Source organism: Bubalus bubalis, chromosome 4 (assembly GCF_019923935.1).
Source record: "Bubalus bubalis isolate 160015118507 breed Murrah chromosome 4, NDDB_SH_1, whole genome shotgun sequence".
NCBI lineage: Eukaryota > Metazoa > Chordata > Mammalia > Artiodactyla > Bovidae > Bubalus > Bubalus bubalis.
Window position 1 is genome coordinate 22,146,479 of NC_059160.1, and position 25,763 is coordinate 22,172,241.

Here is a 25,763-nt window from a genome sequence, read left to right on the forward strand (position 1 = left end):
AACTTGATGCTGGGAAAGATTAAAGGCAGGAGGAGAAGGGGATGACAGAGGATGAGATGGTTGGATGGCATCACCAACTCAATGGACATGAGTCTGAGTAAGATCCAGGAGTGGGCGATGGGACAGGGAGGCCCGGCATGCTGCAGTCCAAGGGGTCGCAAAGAGCCGGACACGAGTGAGCGACTGAACTGAACTGAACCAGAACAAGGTCAAGTCCTTTGCAGTTCTTATCCCAAATGTGGCCTTTAAAAAACCTTCCCTGAAAGTCACAAGGGAGTTTGGATCTTTGAGCACAAACTTCCCATTCTTTTTGCTTGGCGCCCTGCAAATGAATGTGGTGCTTTCCTTTACCACAACCTGGTGTCAGTAGATTGGCTTTGCTGTGCAGAGGATAAGCCGACTCAAATCTTCCTTATTTTGTTCCCAATCACAGGTATTGTCAACACTGCACAAAGCAAAGCCTTGCTCAAACCTCTCTTCCAAAGTTGTATTTTATTTGAAATGCAAACAATAAAGGTGAGTTCTGTTGTGTCTGAAACACAGCATTCATCTATCATAGCAAAGCACAACCGTTTCAATTTCTTGCTGAAAAGAAATGACACTTTTATTTTCCACTGTTTTATTATAAAAATCAACATTTCATTTGTTACAACTCAACTTACTGTAATAATCAAAAGGGGGATTTATACAAGGTATTTTTTATACAGTTTAAAATTAAAGCACTTATTTTACAAAAAGGGGGAAGTGAATAGTGGACAAGGGCTGACCAAATGTTGGTCATTAAAATATAATTACATCCTTGCAAAGCACCATCGTACCAAAGTCCATGAACAAGAAACACCAGCTGACTTTAAGACAATGACGAAGATTAAAGCTTAAAAAATTTAAAAACACAGAGGATAAAACATCTGAAAGCAGCACCAGATCCTTCACTTGCAAATAAGGCTAGTCCAGCTTAAGCGTCTCAGTATCCTCTTTACTCTTATTAAAATGTTCTCAATTAATCCTAGATACTCAATTTCATGTAACCTTAGTTTAATCAGACTTGTTTTATTTTCTTTTTAATATTCTTACTTAGGCATTAGTATTTAGTGAGATATAATAGAGATCTCTCTCTCTCTCTCTCTCTCTATATATATATATATATATATATATATCTTTCTATGTATCTATACCCCTGCCCTGCTTATATGTGATTTTTAAAAAATTATTTCTTAAAGAATGGACAGTTAAGCAAAGCAGACTGTATAATTCTTTGGTGTTAACTTTTGGACAAACCCGAAGTAATGGGAAAATTAAAAGTTATTTCCACTTCTGAGTATAAGATATCACTTTCTTTATAATCGTATCTGCAAAGTCATGATGATTTTTTTTCAGCAGTAACTTAAGAATGGTTTAAGAATGGCTTATAAAAAAAGAAAAGGAACAATAAAGTTTACCTGAACTGAATATGGATGAGGTCAGTAATTTCATTCTAAATCATCTAGATTAACTGAAGAATCTTCCTCCCTCTCCATTCAGGTCTAGAATTACTTGAAAAAGATGCAGAATCCAGTCAAATATCTCAAGTATATGGATTCACAATTTTAAAATCATGTTATGCGTTAGGGTCCAAAATCCTTTAAAACTTTTCAGAATTTCAAAAGCTCAAGTTTGAGCCCACTGTAAAATGATGCAATTCCAGAAGTCAGAAACTATACATATGCTACAGTACTTTGTAAAATCATCTGTTATTTCTCTCGGTTCACTTTAGATGTGAAATAAGGAAAGGAGTACCAAACAAAATTAAATTTCTTGAGTTTAAGAATTCTGAGAATATGTATTAAACAGTGCTTGATTATGAACTTCTTTAAGACTTGGTCCACGTCTACACTTCCTCTGTAGTCTCATTTATTGATGCTCAAACATTTGACAGCCATCTGATAATCCCATATTCATATCCACGCTCCAGGCATACTACTCATGTCATTATTCAGAATGAAGTACTACACATATTGAAAGTATGACATACTTGGGAGGTATGAAAAGAGGCCAAGGTTTTTTTTTTTTTCCTGAATCTTGTTAGATGTGTAATAGTAATAACCATCATGCTGCTTTTATGACATGCAAAATCAATGAACTAACAAGTTTTCCCCTGCAAGAGATAAAGCAATTTTAAAAACTATACTTTTTAAGAATCTAGTCTAGGCACAAAACAACAGCAGCAGACCTATTGCAGAGAGCGAGGCTTGCTTGCTGAAGGCAGGCCTTTCCTGTACCAAAAATAGTCTCTATACTATGATTATTGATATCAGGCCACATAAATATACACAGTTCATTAACAGGTTAGATAAGACACAGCTACTAAACCTACTGGCAGTATTCATTAATGAGCCTTTATAGCAAAACAAAACAAAAAATTATCCTGCCAAACTGACTGCAATCTAATGCAGACAGTGGCTATTTCTATAGCTTAGTATCAAATGAGTTGGTCTTATACAAATTATTGACTTTGGAATATTTTAAAATGATGAACAAAGTCAATCCTCTGCTCAAAGCCCCATCCCAATTAATGGTCTATATTAGATAAAAATGTACTGTAAAGTCTTCATTTCTAAATATGAGTCCTTCAGAACAGCTGTTCTCAAACTTACTAAAGGGTCAGATATCTTTTGGTGGTACATCAGTATTTTTGTATTAAAATTAAAATAATAATAATTTTCTGCTAAACATGTAATATCTCACGATATGCTAGATTTACAGCAAGTGTCAGATGCATAATAAAATTCCCCAAAGAAAAATCAGTATTGAGAAAATTCTACGCCTTAACTGTTTTTTTGTTAATTGTGAATATTCCAATATCTGATATAAACAGCAAAATTCTTTGGGCCAGGGTTCAAAAAACCAAAGCTCTGCAGGAGCAAAGTTTAAGGTTATAAAAGTTTAGAAGTATAAAAGACCACTTCAGTGAAGAAAAGCTTACTGTAGTGCACAGAAAGTATGCTATGCTAAAGTTCAATTCTCAGGTCATTTTAATCACATCACTAAGTGGGCACACTTCAAGATACACAATCACGACAAATACTACTATATTTAAGGAACATAATTAAATTTTATTCATTGCCCCTCAGCTGGCTAATGCAATCTAGCAATAATCCAAATTCAAAATAATCCAAATTCAAAACTGTATTCTTTATCCCCCAATTTGTGCTCACATTAATTTTTTATCTTCCAATTAAAGATCTTGTGTTTAATAAACAAGATGGTCTACTTTAAAGCTTAACTGTCCATATAACCTGAGGACCAATAAATCCATCCTCAATTTTGACAATTCTCTCAAACTGTACCTTTCAAATATTCCCCAAAATGTTAAGACTCCATCTCAAACATTGAGAAAGAGGATTCTGAGACTAAGCTGAACTGCCTTCAAATAATTTCAAACAAATTGGCACACAAATTAGTATTTTGCAAGAAGAGGCCATTGCCATCGCAGTACAAGCACTTGAACTGAGATATAACAAGGCAGTATTCTTCTTAATTCATTATAGTGCAAGTTTCCACATGGGAAGCCCACCAGATAAAGATGCACATTAAAAAATGTAAACATCAAGAATTCTCATATTTTAATTGATACCCAGTTATTGCTAACCTTTCCATCTTCATGTGAGCATCAAGTGCCTCTGTGTGTCACAGAATGCAACTTCAATTTCCATTCTGTTAGAACTTGAGCACTTTGTTTCGTCAACAGGAAGAGTTAACGCTCGTCTGACTGAAATGCAAGACGCTGATGGATTACCATTTATTTATATGCAAAATCAAGTGCACTAGATTCATATAAGGTACCCCAATAACCGATGTGATATTCTGAAACCGCATTTTTAAATTCTTTAAAAAGATTACTTAGGTATTTTTAATTGCTTAAAAAGTTAGTTCACCTCCACCAAAATTATAAATCCTTTCTTCCATTGTTTTCTCTTGGGCCCTGAAATCTAGACAGGGTGGCCTCAGCAAAACAGAATTAAAAAAAAAAAAAAAAATCATCATTCATTAAGTAACTGACCAACATCTGTTAAGGTAAAAATACATTAGTATAAAAACACATTCAACTTTAGCAGAGAAATGCTGGAAACATGTGAAAAAGCAGGAAACTGACTTCTGGCAAGGTGGCAGAGCAGTGCCAGCATCGTTTCACGGGTCAGCCCTGACAGCTGAAGCAGCAGCAGCCCCAGTACCACACGGGACAGGCAGAGCACAGAAGAGCCTTCCGTTATCCCCCTCTACTCAAGTTCCAACAGCTGAAAAGTTCAGTTTTCCTTCTCATGTAAGCCATATCGTTAAATTTGTTAAATCACCTTAATCCATAATGGAGTAAGAGAGAAGACACGTAAAAATATATAAGAGGTGATTATAAAAGTAATTCATGGATAATTTGAAAACAATCTAATATTCACATTAGGTTAACAGAAAGATACTGTATTCAACTCACGCCACACATTAGAAAGAGGTTATGTGTGTAGAGATCATTCTGAGAAAAATCAGCCTAAAGAACATGAAAATGTCACCAACAACTAATAAAGGGAAAACCTAACGATAACAAAAAAAATCCTCTTTTAAAATAGATTGTCTCTAACCGGAACATATTTAAATGTTTTACTAGGAAAAAAAAATATATATAAATGATTTCATACTGTGATATTATTTATATGCTGAAAGTACTGCAAGGATATATGATTAATTTACAACAAAAACTTAATGGTTAAATTTGTAACTCTTAAACACTTTCTATATGTGCTGTAAAAAGACACTTATTGAGCAATAAAACAATCTTGGAATAAAGAGGAACAGTAACTTGTCTAACCTTTGATCCTTATGTGGACACAGCAGTCCAATTGAAGAGCTAAGCTGACTGGGGAATGGAGTTAGTAGAAATATTACAATGAAACTTTTATTTAGCAAATTCTATTTAATCAATCCCCAGATTTTATGGTGAATAAATTATGGTATCTTGGCAAAATATAATGCTGCTAAGGGAGGAAGCAAGGTGAAATCACCCAGGGAATTACTGACGTATGACAGAGGGGTGACTTTTACGATAGGGACAGAAGGCTTGCAAACAAAACGGCCCCATAGCATCTTACCAGACAGCTCATCTCTCCCACAACAGCAGCACCCCGAATGAATTTTTAGAAACATCTATCTTCCTCACTAAAATTATTGGACCCCTAGAGAAAACAAAGCCTTTTATCCAAAATTAGTATTTTTTTCTTTTGCCTTTCATTTCTTAAACTTGTTGGCATTCAAATGGTAGTTAACATGAAGGCCACTGGGCTCCTTCCGAGTATATATGGTTTGCTGCTGAGATGGACTTTAATTTCTTTGCTTTTTTTTTTTTTTTAAATTTTTGGTATCAATAAAGCTCCAGACATTCCTGGTCAGTGATGCTGTTTTTTAAATTCCTGTTTCCTTTGTACTCAGTCACTTCACTGGGCTTAAGGCATGCTTTGTGTATTTAGTTTGCAAAAATAAAACTTTTAGTACAAATTTATTATTTATACAAATTTTTATGGCACAAGCAGCAAATCTGCTATTTTAAGAAAATATATAAATATCTTTTCCTTCTGTACAAATATCTCCAGTTTTCCCTACCCCATTTATAATTTTAACTGTACACGGTCTGCCTCATCCTTCAATAATAGCTCCCTCCCCCCCCTCCAGATCGCAGCCAAATTCGTATTTACACTTTTGTGTTGGAGGCAGTCAGAGGAGGAGGGCCCCTCCTCAGGAGGAGTCTGTACAGGGAGAGGGTGGCGGTGGGTAGAGGTGATGAGAGTAGCTCCTCTCCGTGTATGGAGAAGGCGGGCAGCTTTCATAGTTCTCTTCTGCTGACAAGTACTGGCTTCGGGGCGTGGGAGGTGGGGGCACAGGCTCTGAGTCATAGTTCAAGTCACTAGTGTAGCCCTTGGCCGTCACCACTGAGGTCATCCTTCGGCTAGGAGCATAGTCACTGTCACACACGTCTGTGCTGCAGGGCGTGGTGGGGGGCGCAAAGTGCCGGTAGCTGTACGGCCTGTAGCTGATACAGGGAAGAAAGCAGGAAAAGAGGAATTAGCTTTATAGAAGAGTGGTTTCTCTATCCAAATACAGAGGCATTAAATGTAAACCTGACTTGGAAGACAATCAACTATGACAATTTAAACTGGCACCAACCAAGAGGCAATTTTCAAAGGCAGGCTGAAGGAGGAAGACAGCATCATCCTGTGAATGATGAACTCATTCTAACCTCTGGATGTGTGCTTATGTATTTAAGTTGGGCTTCCCTGGTGGCTCCACAGTAAAGAATCCGCCTGCAACGCAGGAGATGCGAGTTCAATCCCTGGGTTGGGAAGATCCCCTGGAGGAGAAAACAGCAACCCACTCTAGTATTCCTGTGTGGGAAATCCCATGGACAGAGGAGCCTGGTGGACTACAGTCCATGGGATCATAAAGAGTCAGACTAGATTTAGTGACTAAAAAACATCATCTTTAAGTAACATTGTATCAATAAGAAGGAACTATCTAAAGATGTATTTAATGGTCATCTTTGGAAAAAATCTCTCATTTTGCATTTAGTCTGTATAGTGGACATCAATTTCTGCCTTTCCATGATCTGTGAGAATGTGTCTTTATGATTTTACATTACTCAAACATGTGAGCATTCCCCGAACATTCCTCAAATGCTCTATGATTTACCTGATGAATAATTTAATGATGACCGAAGACTTCATTACTCTCTTTACTTCATTCTCTCTTGTACAAATACTGTACAAGCCAGGCTGAATTTTGGTAGACAGCTTAAGGAACATATCTATCCCATTACTAATACTATCAGTACAGAGAAATTACCATGATTTGGGGGAAGAAGTGTCAATTTCCTATGCTGTACGTAGACAAGCATGTTGTCATAAGAGCGGCTCTAACTGACCACCAAAATGACAAATTCCAGGTATCCATACAGAACCAGTGAGTTTTATAAAACATATTTCAGAGACCTAATTTATTTCTGTATACCCTTTAAGCTATCTTTTCAAGCAATCTATAACTGTTAAGTTTGTAGTGTGGCTAACTAAAGAAAAAGGCACACTGGAAAGAGAAATGTACTAGTAAAATTAAGAGCTGACTTAAAAAGTGTTGATTTTTCCATCATTTCTTTTTTTTTTTAATTTTATTTTTAAACTTTACATAATTGTATTAGTTTTGCCAAATATCAAAATGAATCCGCCACAGGTATACATGTGTTCCCCATCCTGAACCCTCCTCCCTCCTCCCTCCCCATACCATCCCTCTGGGTCGTCCCAGTGCACCAGCCCCAAGCATCCAGTATCGTGCATCGAACCTGGACTGACAACTCGTTTCATACATGATATTTTACATGTGTCAATGCCATTCTCCCAAATCTTCCCACCCTCTCCCTCTCCCACGGAGTCCATAAGACTGTTCTATACATCAGTGTCTCTTTTGCTGTCTCGTACACAGGGTTATTGTTACCATCTTTCTAAATTCCATAGATATGCGTTAGTATACTGTATTGGTGTTTTTCTTTCTGGCTTACTTCACTCTGTATAATAGGCTCCAGTTTCATCCACCTCATTAGAACTGATTCAAATGTATTCTTTTTAATGGCTGAGTAATACTCCATTGTGTATATGTACCATAGCTTATCCATCATTTCTACTATAACTTCTTATGCCATTTTATAGTCTAAGTATAGTAAAGTTGATCTTATTTCATATTTATCCCAATCAGGATTTATTTATATGCTTTCTCATCAAATAAAATGACTGCAACAGTGGGGCAAGAGCAAGTGTAAAACTGAAGCATAAAACATCTAACGATGCGCCAGGTAACACACCTCAGGATACATGCCACTTGAGGCAAGCCCTCCATATCAAAAGAAATGGCTATAAAAGACCAAAAGTTACATGACCTGCTAAGCAGGTTCTCAAGCACTTTTACTACCAGTATTGACATGATGTCACAGTATTTTTTAGGTCTTATCTTTCTGTCCAATCAGGTGGTGAGCCTTGGTGAAATTTCTTGGCTCAACATTTAAAAGGCCCAATACTTCCATTTCCACAGGAGAGGAGGAAAAAACAAAACACCAGAGGAGAGAAAGGAAACAGATTAACAAAATGTATTAAGTTTTGCAAACTTTCCCCCCACCCCCAAGAAAATTTAAATGAGAAAAGTTTCACTCTGAAGAAATAAACTGGGCTTAATTTGAGATGTGGGACAGTTAAATAAGAACTGTTTCTCAGAGACAGACAGTCATAGAGAATGAACTTAGTGCAGCTGGCGGAGGTAGGGGCTGGAGAAACACAACACGGACCATGGGAGGAAGGTATAGATGGCGAGTTTGGGATGGACGTGGACACACCGATACATTTAAAATGGTTAACCAAGAACCTCCTGTATAGCCCAGGGAGCTCTGCTCAATGTTACGTGGCAGCCTGGATGGGAGGGAAGTTTGGGGGAGAATGGAAACAGGTGTCTGTACGGCCAAGTCACTCTGCTGTGTACCCAACACTATCACAGCGTAACACTGTTAATCAGCTACAGTCCAATACAAAACAAAAAAGTTGTCATAAAAAAAGAACTGGTTTTGATGCAATTATGTCTACCTGAATCAAACTGTTTAATTTAAAGAAATTGTTTAAAAGTAAAATTTTAGCTCTTTTCCTTTTGTTTTTTTTTTTTCAATTTTCAGGTTTCTGCCTATTTTGACTTTTTAGAACAAACCTGGGGTAGGGAAAGCAGCACTTTAAGTAAAACATAAAATCAATCAGTTCAGAGTCAAACCTATCTTATCCATAAAGTGACATAAAGATTCTGAATGAGATACGGTATAGTTTCCACTTCATTTCTACACATCTATAAGGTTATATATATAACAGGGCAATCGACTGGAATGCCAGGAAACACCTTATTGAGAAGATAATGGGCACTTGAGTAATGCCAATAAACAAGGGCACTAAATGTCTGAAGAGAATGTAAGTTTTTGACTTTCTGTTGGCCTGTCCATAAGACAAAAGAGTAAGGACGACACACTAGGACTGAACCTGTTCACTCTGCTCCACAGTCATAAATGAGCACAAAGGCATAATATCTCCCCTTTTCTGGCTTACAAACACATTGCAGTTTATTTTAATGAGTCACGATTATTCCATGTAACTATATGAGAAACCTTTCACTCCAGATTGTAATAACAACATATGTAAGCAAGAGGTGAACTTAAGCTTCTTTCAGCTTCTCTCAAATTCTGTGCCCTTAATACTTCTGCTATTTTAGAGCTCTCCTAACTCTCCGGACCTTCATCTTATCCCAACATTCCACTGAGATGATCAATCAAACCTAACCTCAGCAGTAACATATTCTGAAATCAAGTTACTTTGGGGGTAACTTTTCCTTAGAATACTGCCAAAGCCTGGAGGCTCTATCTTAATACTACAAAAGCCAGCCACAAAAAAAACTGCGGCTCCTTTTAAAAAATGGAGTTCCCTGAAGGCCTGAACAGACATTTTTCCAAAGAGGAAATGCAGATGGCCAACAGGCACATGAAAAGATGCTTGATGTGGCTATTTATCAGCAAAGTGCAAATCAAAACCACAGTGAGTTATCACCTCACACCAGTCAGAACGACTATCACCAAAAAGAACACAAATAACAAGTGCTGGCAGGATGTGGAGAAAACGGAATCCTTTTACACTGTTAGTGGGAATGCAAACTGAGGTAGCCATTGCTTCTTAAAAAACTGAAGTAGAACTATCATATGACCTGACAGTTCCACTCTGGGGTATATATCCAGAAAACTGCAAACACTAATTTGAAAAGATACACACACCCCCAAATTTCCAGCAGTATTATTTACAATTGCCAAGATAGGGACACAGCCTAAGTGTCCATCAACACATGAATAAAGAAGACGTAGTGTGTGTATACACACACACACAGTGGACTACACTCAGCCATGAAAAAGAATGCAATTTTTCCATTTGCAACAACATGAGATGGACTTGGAGGATATACACTAAGTAAAATAACTCAGACAGAGAAAGATATATACTGTGTGATATCAATTATATGTGGAATCCAAAAAATACAAGAAACCAGTGAAAATAACACAAAAAGAAGCAGGCCCACAGGGATAGAGAACAAACTAGTGATCACCACTGGGAAGAGAGAAGTGGGAAGGAGAAATCAAAGGACAGGGGAATGAGGTATGAACTATTAGGTGTAAAATAAGCTACATGGATATACTGTACAACACAGAACTATAGCCAATATTCTGTAATAACTACAGATGGAACAAAACAACCTCTAAAAATTGTGAATCACTAAATTACACAACTGCAACTTACATAATATTGTGCATCAACGATATGTTAATTAAAGGAAGTCTAATGCCCTGAAAGAAAAGGGTTTGTGGTAGAGGCAACACCAGCATTACCCAGACAAGAAGCCTGTTCTCTCTACAAGATACCTGTTCTCTCTTGGTGGCCATCATCCACTTAGCCAGGGCCACAGCAAACTCAAAACTCAAACACTTCCTTCTAATAAACATGTGGACTGACACTGGAGGAGGATGTGTATTACCTGTAGGACCTGTGAGTGGAAGGGCTGTTAGAAGAATAACCGAATTCCATGGTGTAATGTGATCGCTCTGTGGCTGGGGATGGCGGAGGGTTCAAAATCTAAAAGGAAAGAAAACCAAATGATTGAAATAAGAATAGTCTATCCAGACAGAGACTATTAGCCTTTTCTCAACTTCTCTTCCTTCATCTCTGTTCATATTCTTCTTCACTTCCTCTTTTTCAAAGAATTAACCTAAAACAGTACTTTAGGACTATGGCTCTCCACCCCTCAAGACACAATTTCATTAGGTGTAAATAACACAAGGTGATGAGAAGGAAATCTGCAACCTACAAGTTACTGGTTTAACGTGTAGCACAACTGGGTTCTGATTTTTAAAACTATAAATGTTTAGAGAAAGATTACTTACTTAGGAGAAATACCACATTCTTCCTTCTTTTGGGAGGTCACAGAATGATGGTACTTAGCCTCTCAGGAGGTACTATTCAACAGTTCTACTTTCACCTGGTATATGAAATTCATGTCTGATACTTTCAGATATGCTGGCTGCTACACAGTCATTAAGTTGAGCACATTCTAAGTGCTCACATGGTGGTGGTAAATCCTTTGGGCCTTGTATGTCTGAATTCTCTATTAAAACCTTTTATACTACCATCACTAAGTACCCATATTTAATAAATAAGTTAAACATCTAAGATCTTATTTATCTCAGCATTCAAAGTGAACAGAGGAAAACAGGCTACTTACTGCAGGGAAGTAAGTGCCTTTGGTGCTTGATGAACTACTTGACGATGCTCCTGTGACGTGGGCTCGGTCATAAGGGGGTCCACTGCTCCCCCCCATGATACTGAGGGAACTGATCATTGATTTACCACGAGACATTCCTAAAATGAAGGATAAATACTGAAGTTGAGTGCAATCTATAAAAGGCATGAAATAATTTTATTTAGTCCTAGAATTACAAATATCAATAGTCAAATAGCTCCATTTTCAAACAACGTATGCCCTCTTTTCCCAATAATAATTGAAAATACTTAATGGAAAAGGCAAACAAATGTTCTCTAGAAGTGGGGACTTCCATTGAGAGCTGGCCTATAACACAAGGCCAAGAATAGCTCCTGGCCCTTCCTACTCGCCAGGGTGGAAGCAGAGCTCTTCAAGACGAGAGGTTTTCAGTCTCTTAGAGGACCTGAGAAAAAAAGAACTGTGAAGAGCAGAAGTGCAAAGCAGGCTAGACAAAGCAATAGGTCTGCTCAAAAGAAAAGTAAACCCATTAAGAGCATAAATTCAATGTATGGGAAATTATTTCTTTATCTACTAGATGCAAATATTGTTGTAATCACAACCACAATGCTAAAGAAGAAATTCTATTTTTCACAAGTGACTTCCCAAATTCCACCTTTAACAAACTAGGTATGGCAACGGAATCTATTAACAATTTAAAAACCATCTATTTCCTTACAGCTAACAACCAGAGTAAGTTATTTTCACAGGGTTTTTGGCCTGGTATCTCTTTCTCCATATTCGTTACAAGAAAGGCTTCTTTTCATTAAGGGTACCAAAAGACATTGAAAAGAAAGCTGTACTTCCCTAGAGGAATGCAGTCTTCCCCAAGGACAGAACATCTGGCACCCTGGCCATGCTTGAATAAACCCTCCTCCCATTGTCTTCATCTAAGTTAGGAGAAAACGTAAGATGATGTATTCCTCCCTGCTATCAATCAGGCATTTCTAAATCTGCTGAAAAGGAAACCTCATCTGTTTTTTCGGGATTCTCTAATTCCTGGGCTCCGTAGTACAGGTCTCTTGGTAGTGAACCAAATGAACTATGGTTTATGATTCTTTTCAACAAATGGCCAGTTGATTAACTTTAGTAGAGCACATCTAGAAATGCAGAGTGCATGCGTGCTAAGTCACTTCAGTCTCTTTGTGACCCCATGGACTGTAGCCCACCAGGTTCCTCTGTCCATGGAATTTTCCAAGCAAGAATACTGGCGTGCATTGCCATGCTCTCCTCTAGATTGTCGCGACCCAGGGATCGAACCCCTATCTCCTGCATTGGCAGGCAGGTTCTTTACCACCAGCGCCACCTGGGAAACCCAGAAATGAAGTGTACATGCAATAAATGTATGATATATTAATATAAATGCTTGTATGTACATGTATTCGCTTTGTATCCTTTGCCAATTTCTATCAAACCATACCTAAGGTCTTCTGTGTAAAAAGAAGGTGCTAAAAGTAAGCGAACATTTGTCCTTGTAACTGTTTAAACCCAAAATAGTCTACAATGAAGTAGACTGTAGGCAGTATTCTGTTTCCATAATGGAAGCTTGGCAATCTTGCCAAGACTTGATTCTCAATGGGTCAGTCCTGGCTCACCTGGAAGAGATCCTGACAAAGAACTGGGGTGTGGCACGTAACCAAGGGGCACGGAAGCTGGTCCATGAACTACATAGTCGTTAGTCATGGTTTCCCCATCGCCCTTCATCCGTGGACACAACATCCTCTGGCAGATAAAGTATATGGTTCCAGACACAAAGATGGTAACAATTACTCCAATAACAGAACCCACTGTATTGGTGGCCTGTGGTGCTGGCTCCTCAGTTGGATCTAAAATGGGAATGCAGTACAGTTACATAATGGAAAAACAACTGCAGGTTCAAAACAGTAATGGAAAGAGGGTGTGCAAGCAGAATTTGAGCCTAACGAAGACGACTCACACACATTTTTCCTTTTTATGAATACATACACACCATGCCCCATGGATACGTAAACAGATAAATGTCACTGTTAGGAATCAAAACGAATGACTCCTAGGTGAAAAAAGACATAGGACAATACATTGGAAAGTATAACTGTAAATTGGTAACAAAAATGTTAAGTGAATTATAGATTAAAACACCATTAAGAAGTTTAAAAACACATATGTAGACAAAATCTATCCTACTTCATTCTGTATATCATAAAAATCAATATTATTTGGAAATGTCTAAGAAAATTTTAGGGTCAAACATTTTACCTGGAATGGTAAAGAAGCCAAAATCAGCTCTGAGCTTGATTTTAGATCTGAAAAGTGACATTTATGCCTGGTGAAGAGAAATTAGAAGCTACCGATGAGCATCAGCTCTCAGGCCCAATATGCTGCTGCCTTAAGGGTGAGTCTAGTTGCCTGAGGGCAAGGAACATAAGGTCTCTGGTACCAGAGTAGCTGAGGACTCAGAGAGAAAAGCCGGAGCATGAGAGGACCATGTCAGCAACCTTCATGGGATCCCCAAGCTATCTGAGACTTTAAAACAGGGCACCAACATGAGAGATAGGGGAAAATATAGCAAAAGAGCTCATCAAATGCAGAATATTACTCTTCTATTGAGAAGGAAAATCCTTCCATTGTGAATAGTCAGACTGTATTTCACAACTGTGTATCTCTTAAAACTTTCCTTTTGTTCCACCTCACCTCAAAACCTCCCATCCACACAGCTAAACTCATCTTATGATTAAACCTAAGAATTGAAAGAAAACGACATCACCAAGTTATATACCATGGAGGGGCTGTGGGTCACATATTATATCACCTATGGGCTCTGAGCCCATATGCAACCAGCCCATCTTTCTCATTCCCCACCTTCCCCCACTGCCACCCAGGGCCTTGGCATTCCTTCTAACGCCAACTTTCAAGAAAGAATAGTTTACACTCACTGTCTTCAATTTTTTGTCTCTGCGTCACATTTTAACTCACTGAAAGTAGACTTCTGTCCTTACTACCACAATGAAACTAGTCTGGTAAAGTTCTCCTATATGCCATAGTCAAAACACTCTCCATCTCACTGACAACTCTATACATTCAGTACTGCTGGCTACTGTTTTCTCAAAAATGTCTGATCCTTTCCCCTTCCAGGACACCATTCTCTTAGTTTTACCATCTCTGATTATTTGTTCTGTCTCCTCTCGTTGGCGTCATTCTCTCCCGTCTGCCTCAAGTACAGTGCTTCCTAGAGTTCTGTTTACCTCCTGCTATTTTCCTCCTCTGCCTCCTCTCCCTCAGAGATTTCACCTACTGCCTCAGCTGTAATTATCAAGAATAAACCGAAAAGCCCATCTCTCTCTCTTGAGCTACAGACCCACAGTTATTAACAGCTTTCTTAATAGCTTCAATGGGACACCCAAGGGGGCAGCTTCAAAGCCACGTAATCCAAACTGAACTCACAGTCACCACCATTTGTCAACATTTCCTGGATTCCAGGGACAAAGCAGATCATGAATAAATAATGGTGCCTGTGGCAAATTATAAGCATTTAAATTTATATAAAAAAATAATTAAAAACCTACATCAGCTGAACATGATATCCACAGTCATGATACACAATGATATTTTGGTTTTTAGTCTCTGCCATATAGTCTCATTTATGAGTGTAGTCATTCAATGAGGTTACCTGCTAATTCAACCTAAACTCATCACCTCTAAGCTAGGTTATGAAAACCTTTTCATTCTACGTCTGAAATAACTCTGAAATCTATCCGCTCCCTCCTCTCCACCAGTGCTGCTTCCCTTGATCTAGACACCCACCATATTCTCCTGAACTACAAGTCTCTGAAACATTTTAAAGGTACAGCCTGCAAGTTGGTAAAAACAATTTAATGTGTTGAAACCAGCATTCTGAAACAGAAAACTTCAGAATGCATTCCATACAATACAGGTAAATACTGTTGCATGACTCTCATTTCTTTACATGTACATCCACATCTTTGTATTCTTCTCCATGTGGTCAAAACATGTGAAAGCACCTAAGCTAACAGATTTCTTTGCCTATCATCTTATCACCTCCAATCCATCTACTTTACTACTTTCACAATTACACAGCCATGCCAGTCCTCCACTTCAGGCTTTTAATGGCTCTTCATCATTCTGGGGGCTTCTCTGGTGGCTCAGACGGTAAAGAATCTGCCTGCAATGCAGGACACCGAGGTTCAATCCCTGGGTTGGGAAGATCCCCTGGAGAAGGGAACAGCAACCCACTCCAGTATTCTTGCCTGGAGAATCCCATGGACAGAGGAGCCTGGCGGGCTACCATCCATGGGGTCGCAGAGAGTCGGACACGACTTGAGTGACTAACACAATAACAACAATGTTATTCTGGAATGCTGTCTACAGACTCTTTAGAGGAAAAGCAAAGTCCTTTGTGATCTCACCTTTACATATATCAGCTTCTGCCGACACACCTCAAGACAGCAGCCTATATTTCGGCAGTCCAATTTACAGGTAATTTCTCAAAAGTGCCCATTTCACTCTGGTTTTGGGCAGGACAAGAGAGTCCCTCTACCTAGAATGCAATCTCTCCACTCAACTGCATAAGTAATGCTATTCAATGATCAACACCCACCCAACCTTACCGCATTTTTCTAAGATATTTTCCTTGCTGAAGCCCATCTTCGTTTCTAAAGATCTGGCCATTCTCTTCTTTGTGCTACTCCTTGTACAGATCTCTATTACAGCACATTTATCATTACTCATCACACTCCTTTATCAATAACACCTACTCTGATTTAAGCTGTTTCATATACATTAAATCATTTAATCCTCTCACAATCACCATACTAAATATTATCTTCATTTTAAAGATGGAGAAATTGAGGTCTAACAAGAGCAAATAATTTACTGGTGGAGTTAGAATTCAAATCCATATCTGCCTGGCCTGAACATCCCTCTTCCGACCCTCCTCTGGCCACAGAGAACTCTTGAGGAACCTGGTACAGGCGTGATGTGCCCTTAGCACATAGCAAGTACTCAGCAAGGTCTGCTGAATAAACGGAAACAGATCCCAGTAGTCTCAGTGAGGATCCCACTTGAATTTTGTAAAAACATCACCTTGAAGTCTTTGTCACAATTTAAAGAGTTTTAAAATGAGTTCTGTCTAAATTCCACAAAATCAGTTTCGACAGGGGAGACCTGGCTTGCGCTGAATGCCATTTGTCAATACTTGACAAATGGAATATTTGTCAACTGGGGATACATTTCATGTTAGAACATTAGTCAGTAGTCGTGTACCTTGAAGAAACAACAGGCTATTTAGCCTAAGGTTTTTAGGCTCAGGAATATATATGTGGGGGCTCAAGTATTCTCAGGCTGTGTTTTAAGGAAGCTCTTAAAGTCACCGAGAGACTGGTAGAAAATTACACAAGAAAAAAAATGGGAAATTTTAAACATGTGTTAACGTGCAGAAGGGGCTTCCCAGGTAGCTCAGTGGTAAAGAACCCACCTGCCAATGCAGGAGATGCGGGTTCAGTTCTTGGGTTGGGAAGATGCCCTGGAGAAGGAAATGGCAACCCAATCCAGTATTCCTGCCAGGGAAAGCTCATGTAAAGAGGAGCCTGGTGGGCTACAGTCCATGGGGTTGCAAAAAAGTCAGATATGACTTAGTGACTAAACAACAAATGTTCAGAAATTCTTAAGTTTAGACCACTAATTTCCATATATTGAAACTGAGAATTTCCTAACCTTAGTTTTCACAAAACAATATTCCTTTATGATGCTTTGCTAAATGTTTCTGTGAAGGTTTTTGAACATAAGAAAACTACTATCTTTAAGAAATGATTAAATGTATATGTAAGAAATCTCAGGTACAAATAACTAATATCAATAACTTGCTTCTTAATAAGAAAGCACTGATTGTAAGTGAACCTCACACATAATGAAAAGGAAAAGAACATTAAAAATTCTCCCTTATCTACCTGCAATGTGGGAGACCTGGGTTCGATCCCTGGGTTGGGAAGATCTCCTGGAGAATACCCACTCCAGTATTCTGGCCTGAAGAATTCCATGGACTGTATAATCCACGGGGTCACCAAGAGTCGGGCATGACTGAGCAAGCTTCACTTTTACACTTTCAAGACTAATACTGTTATTTTAAAAAAGAAAATTCTACCTTAAGAGTAATACAAGGTTTTCATCATACTTACAACAATCCAGTTCATCTGATTTGTCACTGCAATCCAAATTATGATCACATTTCTTGTGTTTTCCAATGCATTGACCATTGGCACAGCGGAACTGATCAATTAAACAGAGTACTGTGGGGGGAAAAAAATGTAAATAGTTTTCTTAGTTTTGCTATCGTGTAAAGCCTGGCAGAAGTCAAAGAGAGCATTCTGGGCACACATGAAAAATCAGACTTTTAGAGAAAACTTACAAATAGTTCTCTGGGGATTTCAACTGAGAGATAGAAAAGAGAAGAAAAAGCAATCTAGCAGGAAACTTCCTATTTTGTCCTTTATATTAAATTCCATCTTTCACTAACAATTCTGTTAAGGATTAAAAGAATTCTACATGCATTTCTAGACACTAAAGATTTCCAGAGAATATTTTTGTTGTGGTTGTTTTATATTCTGTTAAAAGTTAGTGGATGAGAAGCAAACATGAAATTACTTTATGTTGTTAATAAATGTATCATGTGTGTGTGCTTAGTCATTCAGTCATGTCCAACTTTTTGCGACCCCATGGACTGTACCCCAGCATGCTCCTCTGTTCATGGAATTCTCCAGGCAAGAATACTGGAGTGGGTAGCTATTCCCTTCTCCAGGGGATCTTCCCGACCCAGGGATCAAACCCAAGTCTCCTGCATTGGCGGGTTCTTTACCGGCTGAGCTACCAGGGAAGCCCCATTCAGAGCTCACTGCAAACAAGGACCATTTTTACATACTGAAGGGCTAATCTTTTGGTGTCATTTCTCAACTGCAAAGCTAATTAATGTGTATAAATCTTACACACATTAAGCGAATTAAGACAATTTAGAACATGCTACTATGTTTAGAAATAATAAAGTCAAACCCACTTGAAAAACCCCAAATCTACCACTGAATGAGCCAAAGCAAAACTCTGAATTTCAAACAACTTAATGGAAAAAGGAAATCTGTAACCAGGCCTAGGAATCGCAGATACCTTCACAGTTCTTCTCATCTGACTTATCCTGGCAGTTCGCGTCTCCGTTGCACCGCAGAGCACCATCGATACACTGTCCACTGGCGCACTGGAACTGGGACTCTGAGCACACAGGACAATTGAGTTCATCACTGTGGTCTTCACATTCAGTAAACCCATCACACCGCCAAGCCACAGGGATACAGTCAATTTCTCCCGTGAAACAAGTAAACTGCTGAGGAGAACATGTTGGGGGTTCTTCAAATGAATAGGGGGAGGGGAACGAAAAACACAGTCATGTCACACAGAGGCACTGACATTTACACCTGAGTGAAGCCCATTTCATGATAACATATACAAAACACTTTATAACACATAGAATCTATAACTTATCTTACCGAATCGGAAAAGAGATATAATTTTTACACTACTTCACTGAGATTCATTAACTTACAAAACTATAAGGCAGAAAGAAGTTTTCTTATATAATTTAAGTAGGAGTACTGAATTTGCAATCTGTTATAATCTCACACATAACCCAGGAATTACCATTATAATCATCCACCTTCAAATATTTTAAAGTTATATTAGAATTCATAACTTTTCCAGCCCTGAGGTTCTCAAAGAATGATCTACGAACCCCTGGGGGTTCCTGACCTGCGACCTCTTTCCTGGAAACTGACAGACAGTATTTTACAGCAATACTAATATATCACTTGCCTTTCTCACTACACGTGCACTGATGCCAAGGAAGCTAAAACCCTTGGCACCTAAGCAGACTCGGGGCAAGGGCCCCAGACTGTACCAGTAGTCACCGCATTCTACATAGTCATATACCATACATACACTCGGCAGTGGGGGGTGGGGGTGGGGCAGTTTCATTCAAGAATGTTCTTGACGAATCAGTAAAAAATACTAATTACATTAAAACCAATTCTCTGAGTACACATCTCCTCAATACTGTTTCACAAAATGGAAAACATGTACAAAGCTCTGGCTGCATACCTCAACATGAAGGTTTCCAAAGCTAAAAACTCTGAGCTGTAAACGCAACCCAAAACGTGACACCCTTTTAATGTGAAAGAACGAGTGGCAGATAAACTATTGATATTTGCACTTGGGTATTTTGTGGGAAGTTTTTAAAAAATGAACCAGTGATTTCAAACAATAGCAAACCACAACGTACTTGTGTGGCAAATTAGACAACACTGGAACTTTCTATCAGAAATTGTAATTTTAGAAGACCTGTATCCAACACTGTTAGCTTGATGGATTCCTAGTACTTAAATATTCTTATGATGAGATTGGTGGTAATATTAATGTGATTGTTTTGATACCGTATAATGAAGTGCATCAAAACCTGATGATCTGAGAATTTCTGAATGGAATTCTAGTATTTCCAAATGACCAAGATGCATAAGGTTACAAAGTAGTGCATGGATAAAATACCCATTCACGGTACAAAATAATTAATGGATTTCAATATGAGAGACTATAATAGTGAACTGATATGGTTTCAAGTTCCACAATGCAACTAACACTATAGAAAACTATCATATGTCAAGATTTGGTGTAGAATTCAATATGCATATACATAACTATTTGAAAAGGCTATTTAATTATAGCCCTCCAGTTTCCAACTACTTATCTTTGAGGTCAAAATTCTTCATACAGTTCAATGAAGCTACAATACTACAACAGACTGAATGCAGAAGTAGACAAGAGAATCCAGCTCAACACTCAAAAGATTTTTAAAAATGTAAAAACAATGCTATATTTCTCACTAAAATTATTTTGCTTTAGAAAATACCATCAATTTTCTTAAGAGTTTTAACTTGAGAACATATAATGCTTTATGAATATTTTTAACAAGTATTTTTTAAAGTTCTTGGTTTCAAATCCTACCACAGTAAACACAGATTAGATATACATAATCTACACAAACAAAAGCTCTCCTCAAAAATTTTTTAAAACGTAAAAATATGGTGAGACCAGTTTGAAAACACATTCAGACTGGCAGAAGTACAAAACGAGATGATGGGGAGGTAACACAGGCTCAAATGAAAACATATCTTGAGAAGGGCAAGCAGAGAAATTCAGATTGTGTATTTCATTTGCCTCCACTGTAAAATCTGAGCTTCCCAGGTGGAATTAGTGGTTAAGAACCTGTCTGCCAATGCAGGAGGCATAAGAGATGTAGGTCTGATCCCTGGATCAGTAAGTTCCCCTGGAGGAGGGCATGGCAACCCACTCCAGTATTCTTGCCTGGAGAATCCCAGACAGAGGAACCTAGCAGGCTACACAATTCATGGGGTCGCAAAGAGTCAGACATGACTGAGGCATGCATGCATGCATGTAAAATCTACATTAAATCACAAGAAAAATCTTGTATATAAATTCAAGATTTACTGAATTCACAATTCACTGCAGTTTCACTCTTAATAACAAAAACTGAAAACAATTAATATGTCCCTGAACACAAGAATAATAAAACTGTGGCTTATTTGTATTGATACAATGCAACACACTATACAGCAATAAAAAGAAAACCACAGACTGCGGCACTCCACTCACTATAAAGATGAATCTCAAAATATCACAGTAAGCAAGAGAATCCAGACATAGAGTACATACATCATGATTCCTTATGTAAATTATGTTCAAAAATAAGTAAAGCTAAACCATGGAGATGAAAACTACTCCAGGAAGAGAACTGGCTGCCAAGACACAGGGAACTATTCTTAATGACAATACTGTATGTCTTGATCTGGGTGGGCTTCCCTGAGAGCTCAGTTGGTAGAGAATCCACCTGCAATGCAGGAGACCTTAATTTGATTCCTGGTTCGGGAAGATCCACTGGAGAAGGGATAGGTTAGCCGCTCCAGTATCCTGGCCTGGAGAATTCAATGGACTGTACAGTCCATGGAGTTGCAAAGAGTCAGACATGACTGAGTGACTTTCACTTTACTTCGCTTGAAACAGGTGCTGGTAACACCACTTTACACATCTGTTAAAGTACACTGACTATTCGGTTAATACATACGTTAAAAAAAATCACTAAATATGAAGAAAAAAAATACTGGTCTTTTAAAAGACATTTTCTAAATGAAAGGTGATATCATTGATTCAGTTTTATCTGTGTCTACATAAAGGCATATTTTTCTAAGATTTGCCTTACTGGAGCAATAATCTAGCATTCTGACATGGAAACACTTGCTTTTTTCTTTTTTTTTTTTTTTTTTCTTTTTTAAATTATGGCCCTGTGGCATCACATGGTAAAGAATCTGCCAGCAAGGCGGAAGACCCAGGTTCAATCCCTGGGTCAGGAAGATCCCCGGAGAAGGGAATGGCTACCCACTCCAGTATTCTTGCCTGGGAAATCCCATGGACAGAGGAGCCTGGTGGGCTACAGTCCTTGGGGTCAGAAAGAGTTGGACACAACTCAGCAACTAAAACACACTTTAAGCAACTAGATTCCGTTTTGGGGGCTTCCCTTATGGCTCAGCAGGTAAAGAATCTGCCTGCAATACAGGAGACCAGGGTTTGATCCCTGGATCAGGAAGATCCTCTGGAGGAGGAAATGGCTACCCACCCCAGTATTCTTGCTTGAAAAAAAATCTCATGGACGTGGAGCCTGGCAGGCTACAATCCAAAGGGTCATAAAGAGTTGAACACAACTGAGCAACTAAGCACACACAAAATACATGTAACAAGTTTACCATTTTAACCATTTTAAAATGTACAGATCACTGCATTAAATATATTTACATCATTGTGTAATACCTGCTATTCTAGGGACAGATACTTCAAGAACCAGAGCTTAACTTTCCCTGTGCACAAAGCTGATCTCCCCAACTAAACTGCATTCTCTGTGTCAAAGATCTTCACATCTCCTGGGTCCAGAGAGAGATCCTCATAGCTACTACTCACTACATGTTATTTTTTTTTAAAAACTTGAAAGTTAGAAGAATATTCTTATAATACCATCTTATCAATAATTTTTATATGTTGAGTGTAAACTCTTTCAATCTTTTTTTCAGAGATTTATATTTTATGTAGTTCTCATGACACAATAAAACACCATTTTAATATTTTTTTCCCATTTGAGCCAACTTTGGGCTACATTTTTACATCAGTTTACGATCATAATTTTTAACAGCTACATAAGCTCAGTTATTTTATTAAATCATTTTCCTATCATTAGAAATTGTTTTTAAATTTCCGCCACTGTAGAAAACAGTCCTTTTCCTTTGGTTGAATTCAAATAGAATTATCACCAGCAGGAGAATTTCTGAATTAAGAGAATAAATATTATAATGCATTTGATGCTACCATACTTATATGCTTTGACAAAGGGATACACCTTTGTTGTGGTCCTATGAGTAACTGAACCAATTTTACTACAACATTACTACTATTCAGTTCAGTTCAGTTGCTCAGTCGTGTCTGACTCTTTACAACCCCATGAATCGCAGCACGCCAGGCTTCCCTGTCCATCACCAACTCCCAGAGTTCACCCAAACCCATCAAGTCGGTGATGCCATCCAGGCATCTCATCCTCTGTCGTCCGCTTCTCCTCCTGCCCCCAATTCCTCTCAGCATCAGAGTATTTTCCAATGAGTCAACTCTTCGCATGAGGTGGCCAAAGTACTGGAGCCTCAGCTTCAGCATCATTCCTTCCAAATAACACCCAGGACTGATCTCCTTTAGAATGGACTGAGATTGGATCTCCTTGCAGTCCAAGGGACTCTCAAGAGTCTTCTCCAGCACCACAGTTCAAAAGCATCAATTCTTCGGCGCTCAGCTTTCTTCACAGTCCAACTCTCACATCCATACATGACCACTGGAAAAACCATAGCCTTGACTAGACGGACCTTTGTTGGCAAAGTAATGTCTCTGCTTTTGAATATGCTATCTAGGTTGGTCATAACTTTCCTTCCAAGGAGTAAGCATCTTTTTATTTCATGGCTGCAGTCACCATCTGCAGTGATTTTGGAGCCCTCCAAAAATAAAGTTTGACACTGTTTCCACTGTTTCCCCATCTATTTGCCATGAAGTGATGGGACCAGATGCCATGATCTTAGTTTTCTGAATGTTGAGCTTTAAGCCAACTTTTTCACTCTCCTCTTTCACTTTCATCAAGAGGCTCTTTAGTTCCTCTTCACTTTCTGCCATAAAGGTGGTCATCTGCATATCTGAGGTGAATGATATCTCTCCTGGCAATCTTGATTCCAGCTTGTGCTTCTTCCAGCCCAATGTTTCTCATGATGTACTCTGAATAGAAGTTAAATAAGCAGGGTGACGATATACAGCCTTGACGTACTTCTTTTCCTATTTGAAATCAGTCTGTTGTTCCATGTCCAGTTCTAACTGTTGCTTCCTGACCTGCATATAGGTTTCTCAAGAGGCAGGTCAGGTGGTCTGATATTCCCATCTCTTTCAGAATTTTCCACAGTTTATTGTGATCCACATAGTCAAAGGCTTTGGCATAGTAAATAAAGCAGAAATAGATGTTTTTCTGGAACTCTCCTGCTTTTTCCATGATCCAGCGGATGTTGGCAATTTGATCTCTGGTTCCTCTGCCTTTTCTAAAACCAGCTTGAACATCAGGAAGTTCATGGTTCACGTATTGCTGAAGCCTGGCTTGGAGAATTTTGAGCATTACTTTACTAGCATGTGAGATGAGTGCAATTGGGCAGTAGTTTGGACATTCTTTGGCACTGCCTTTCTTTGGGATTGGAATGAAAACTGACCTTTTCCAGTCCTGTGGCCACTGCTGAGTTTTCCAAATTTGCTGGCATATTGAGTGCAGCACTTTCACAGCATCATCTTTCAGGATGTGAAATAGCTCAACTGGAATTCCATCATCTCCACTAGCTTTGTTCGCAGTGATGCTTTCTAAGGCCCACTTGACTTCACATTCCAGGATGTCTGGCTCTAGGTGAGTGATGATACCATCGTGATTATCTGGGTCATGAAGATCTTTTTTGTACAGTTCTTCTGTGTATTCTTGCCACCTCTTCTTAATATCTTCTGCTTCTGTTAGGTCCATACCATTTGTGTCCTTTATCGAGACCATCTTTGCATGAAATGTTACCTTGGTATCTCTAATTTTCTTGAAGAGATTCTAGTCTTTCCCATTCTGTTGTTTTCCTCTATTTCTTTGCACTGATCGCTGAGGAAGGCTTTCTTATCTCTTCTTGCTATTCTTTGGAACTCTGCATTCAGAAGCTTATATCTTTCCTTTTGTCCTTTGCTTCTCGCTTCTCTTCTTTTCACAGCTACTTGTAAGGCCTCCCCAGACAGCCATTTTGCTTTTTTGCACTTCTTTTCCATGGGGATGGTCTTGATCCCTGTCTCCTGTACAATGTCATGAACCTCCATCCACAGTTCATCAGGCACTCTATCTATCAGATCTAGTCCCTTAAATCTATTTCTCACTTCCTCTGTATAATCATAAGGGATTTGATTTAGGTCATACCTGAATGGTCTAGTGGTTTTCCCTACTTTCTTCAATTTCAGTCTGAATTTGGCAATAAGGAGCTCATAATCTGAGCCACAGTCAGCTCCCGGTCTTGTTTCTGCTGACTGTAGAGAGCTTCTCCATCTTTGGGTGCAAAGAATATAATCAATCTGATTCCGGTGTTGACCATCTGGTGATGTCCCTGTGTAAAGTCTTCTCTTGTGTTGTTGAAAGAGGGTGTTTGCTATGACCAGTGCGTTCTCTCGGCAAAACTCTATTAGCCTTTACCCTGCTTCATTCTGTATTCCAAGGCCAAATTTGCCTGTTACTCCAGGTGTTTCTTGACTTCCTACTTTTGCATTCCAGTCCCCTATAATGAAAAGGACATCTTTTTTGGGTGTTAGTTCTAAAAGGTCTTGGAGGTCTTCACAGAACCGTTCAACTTCAGCTTCTTTAGCATTACTGGTTGGGGCATAGACTTGGATTACTGTGATATTGAATGGTTTGCCTTGGAAATGAACAGAAATCATTCTGTTGTTTTTGAGATTGCATCCAAGTACTGCATTTTGGACTCTCTTGTTGACCATGATGGCTACTCCATTTCTTCTAAGTGATTCCTGCCCGCACTAGTAGATATAATGGTCATCTGAGTTAAATTCACCCATTCCAGTCCATTTTAGTTCACTGATCCCTAGAATGTCGACGTTCACTCTTTCCATCTCCTGTTTGACCACTTCCAATTTGCCTTGATTCATGGACCTGACATTCCAGGTTCCTATGCAAT

General features: G+C 38.7%; 1 protein-coding gene across 8 annotated transcripts in view; it reads right to left on the reverse strand.

The window, feature by feature from the left end:
• Nucleotides 1-602: 602 nt before the first annotated feature.
• Nucleotides 603-25,763, reverse strand: part of LRP6 (LDL receptor related protein 6) — a 177,578-nt gene continuing 152,417 nt past the window's right edge. For 6 of the 8 annotated variants that reach the window (XM_025283268.3, XM_025283267.3, XM_044941156.2 and 3 more), the window contains 6 exons: nt 18,538-18,774; nt 17,559-17,669; nt 12,984-13,214; nt 11,353-11,489; nt 10,609-10,706; nt 603-6,052 (listed from right to left, as the gene is read on the reverse strand). In XM_025283268.3, coding sequence (XP_025139053.1) covers nt 5,758-6,052; nt 10,609-10,706; nt 11,353-11,489; nt 12,984-13,214; nt 17,559-17,669; nt 18,538-18,774 — 1,109 coding nt within the window. In that variant the 3' untranslated portion in view covers nt 603-5,757. The remainder of the gene's footprint in view (nt 6,053-10,608; nt 10,707-11,352; nt 11,490-12,983; nt 13,215-17,558; nt 17,670-18,537; nt 18,775-25,763) is intronic. The other 2 variants (XM_025283271.3, XM_044941157.2) reach the window with 1 other exon arrangement.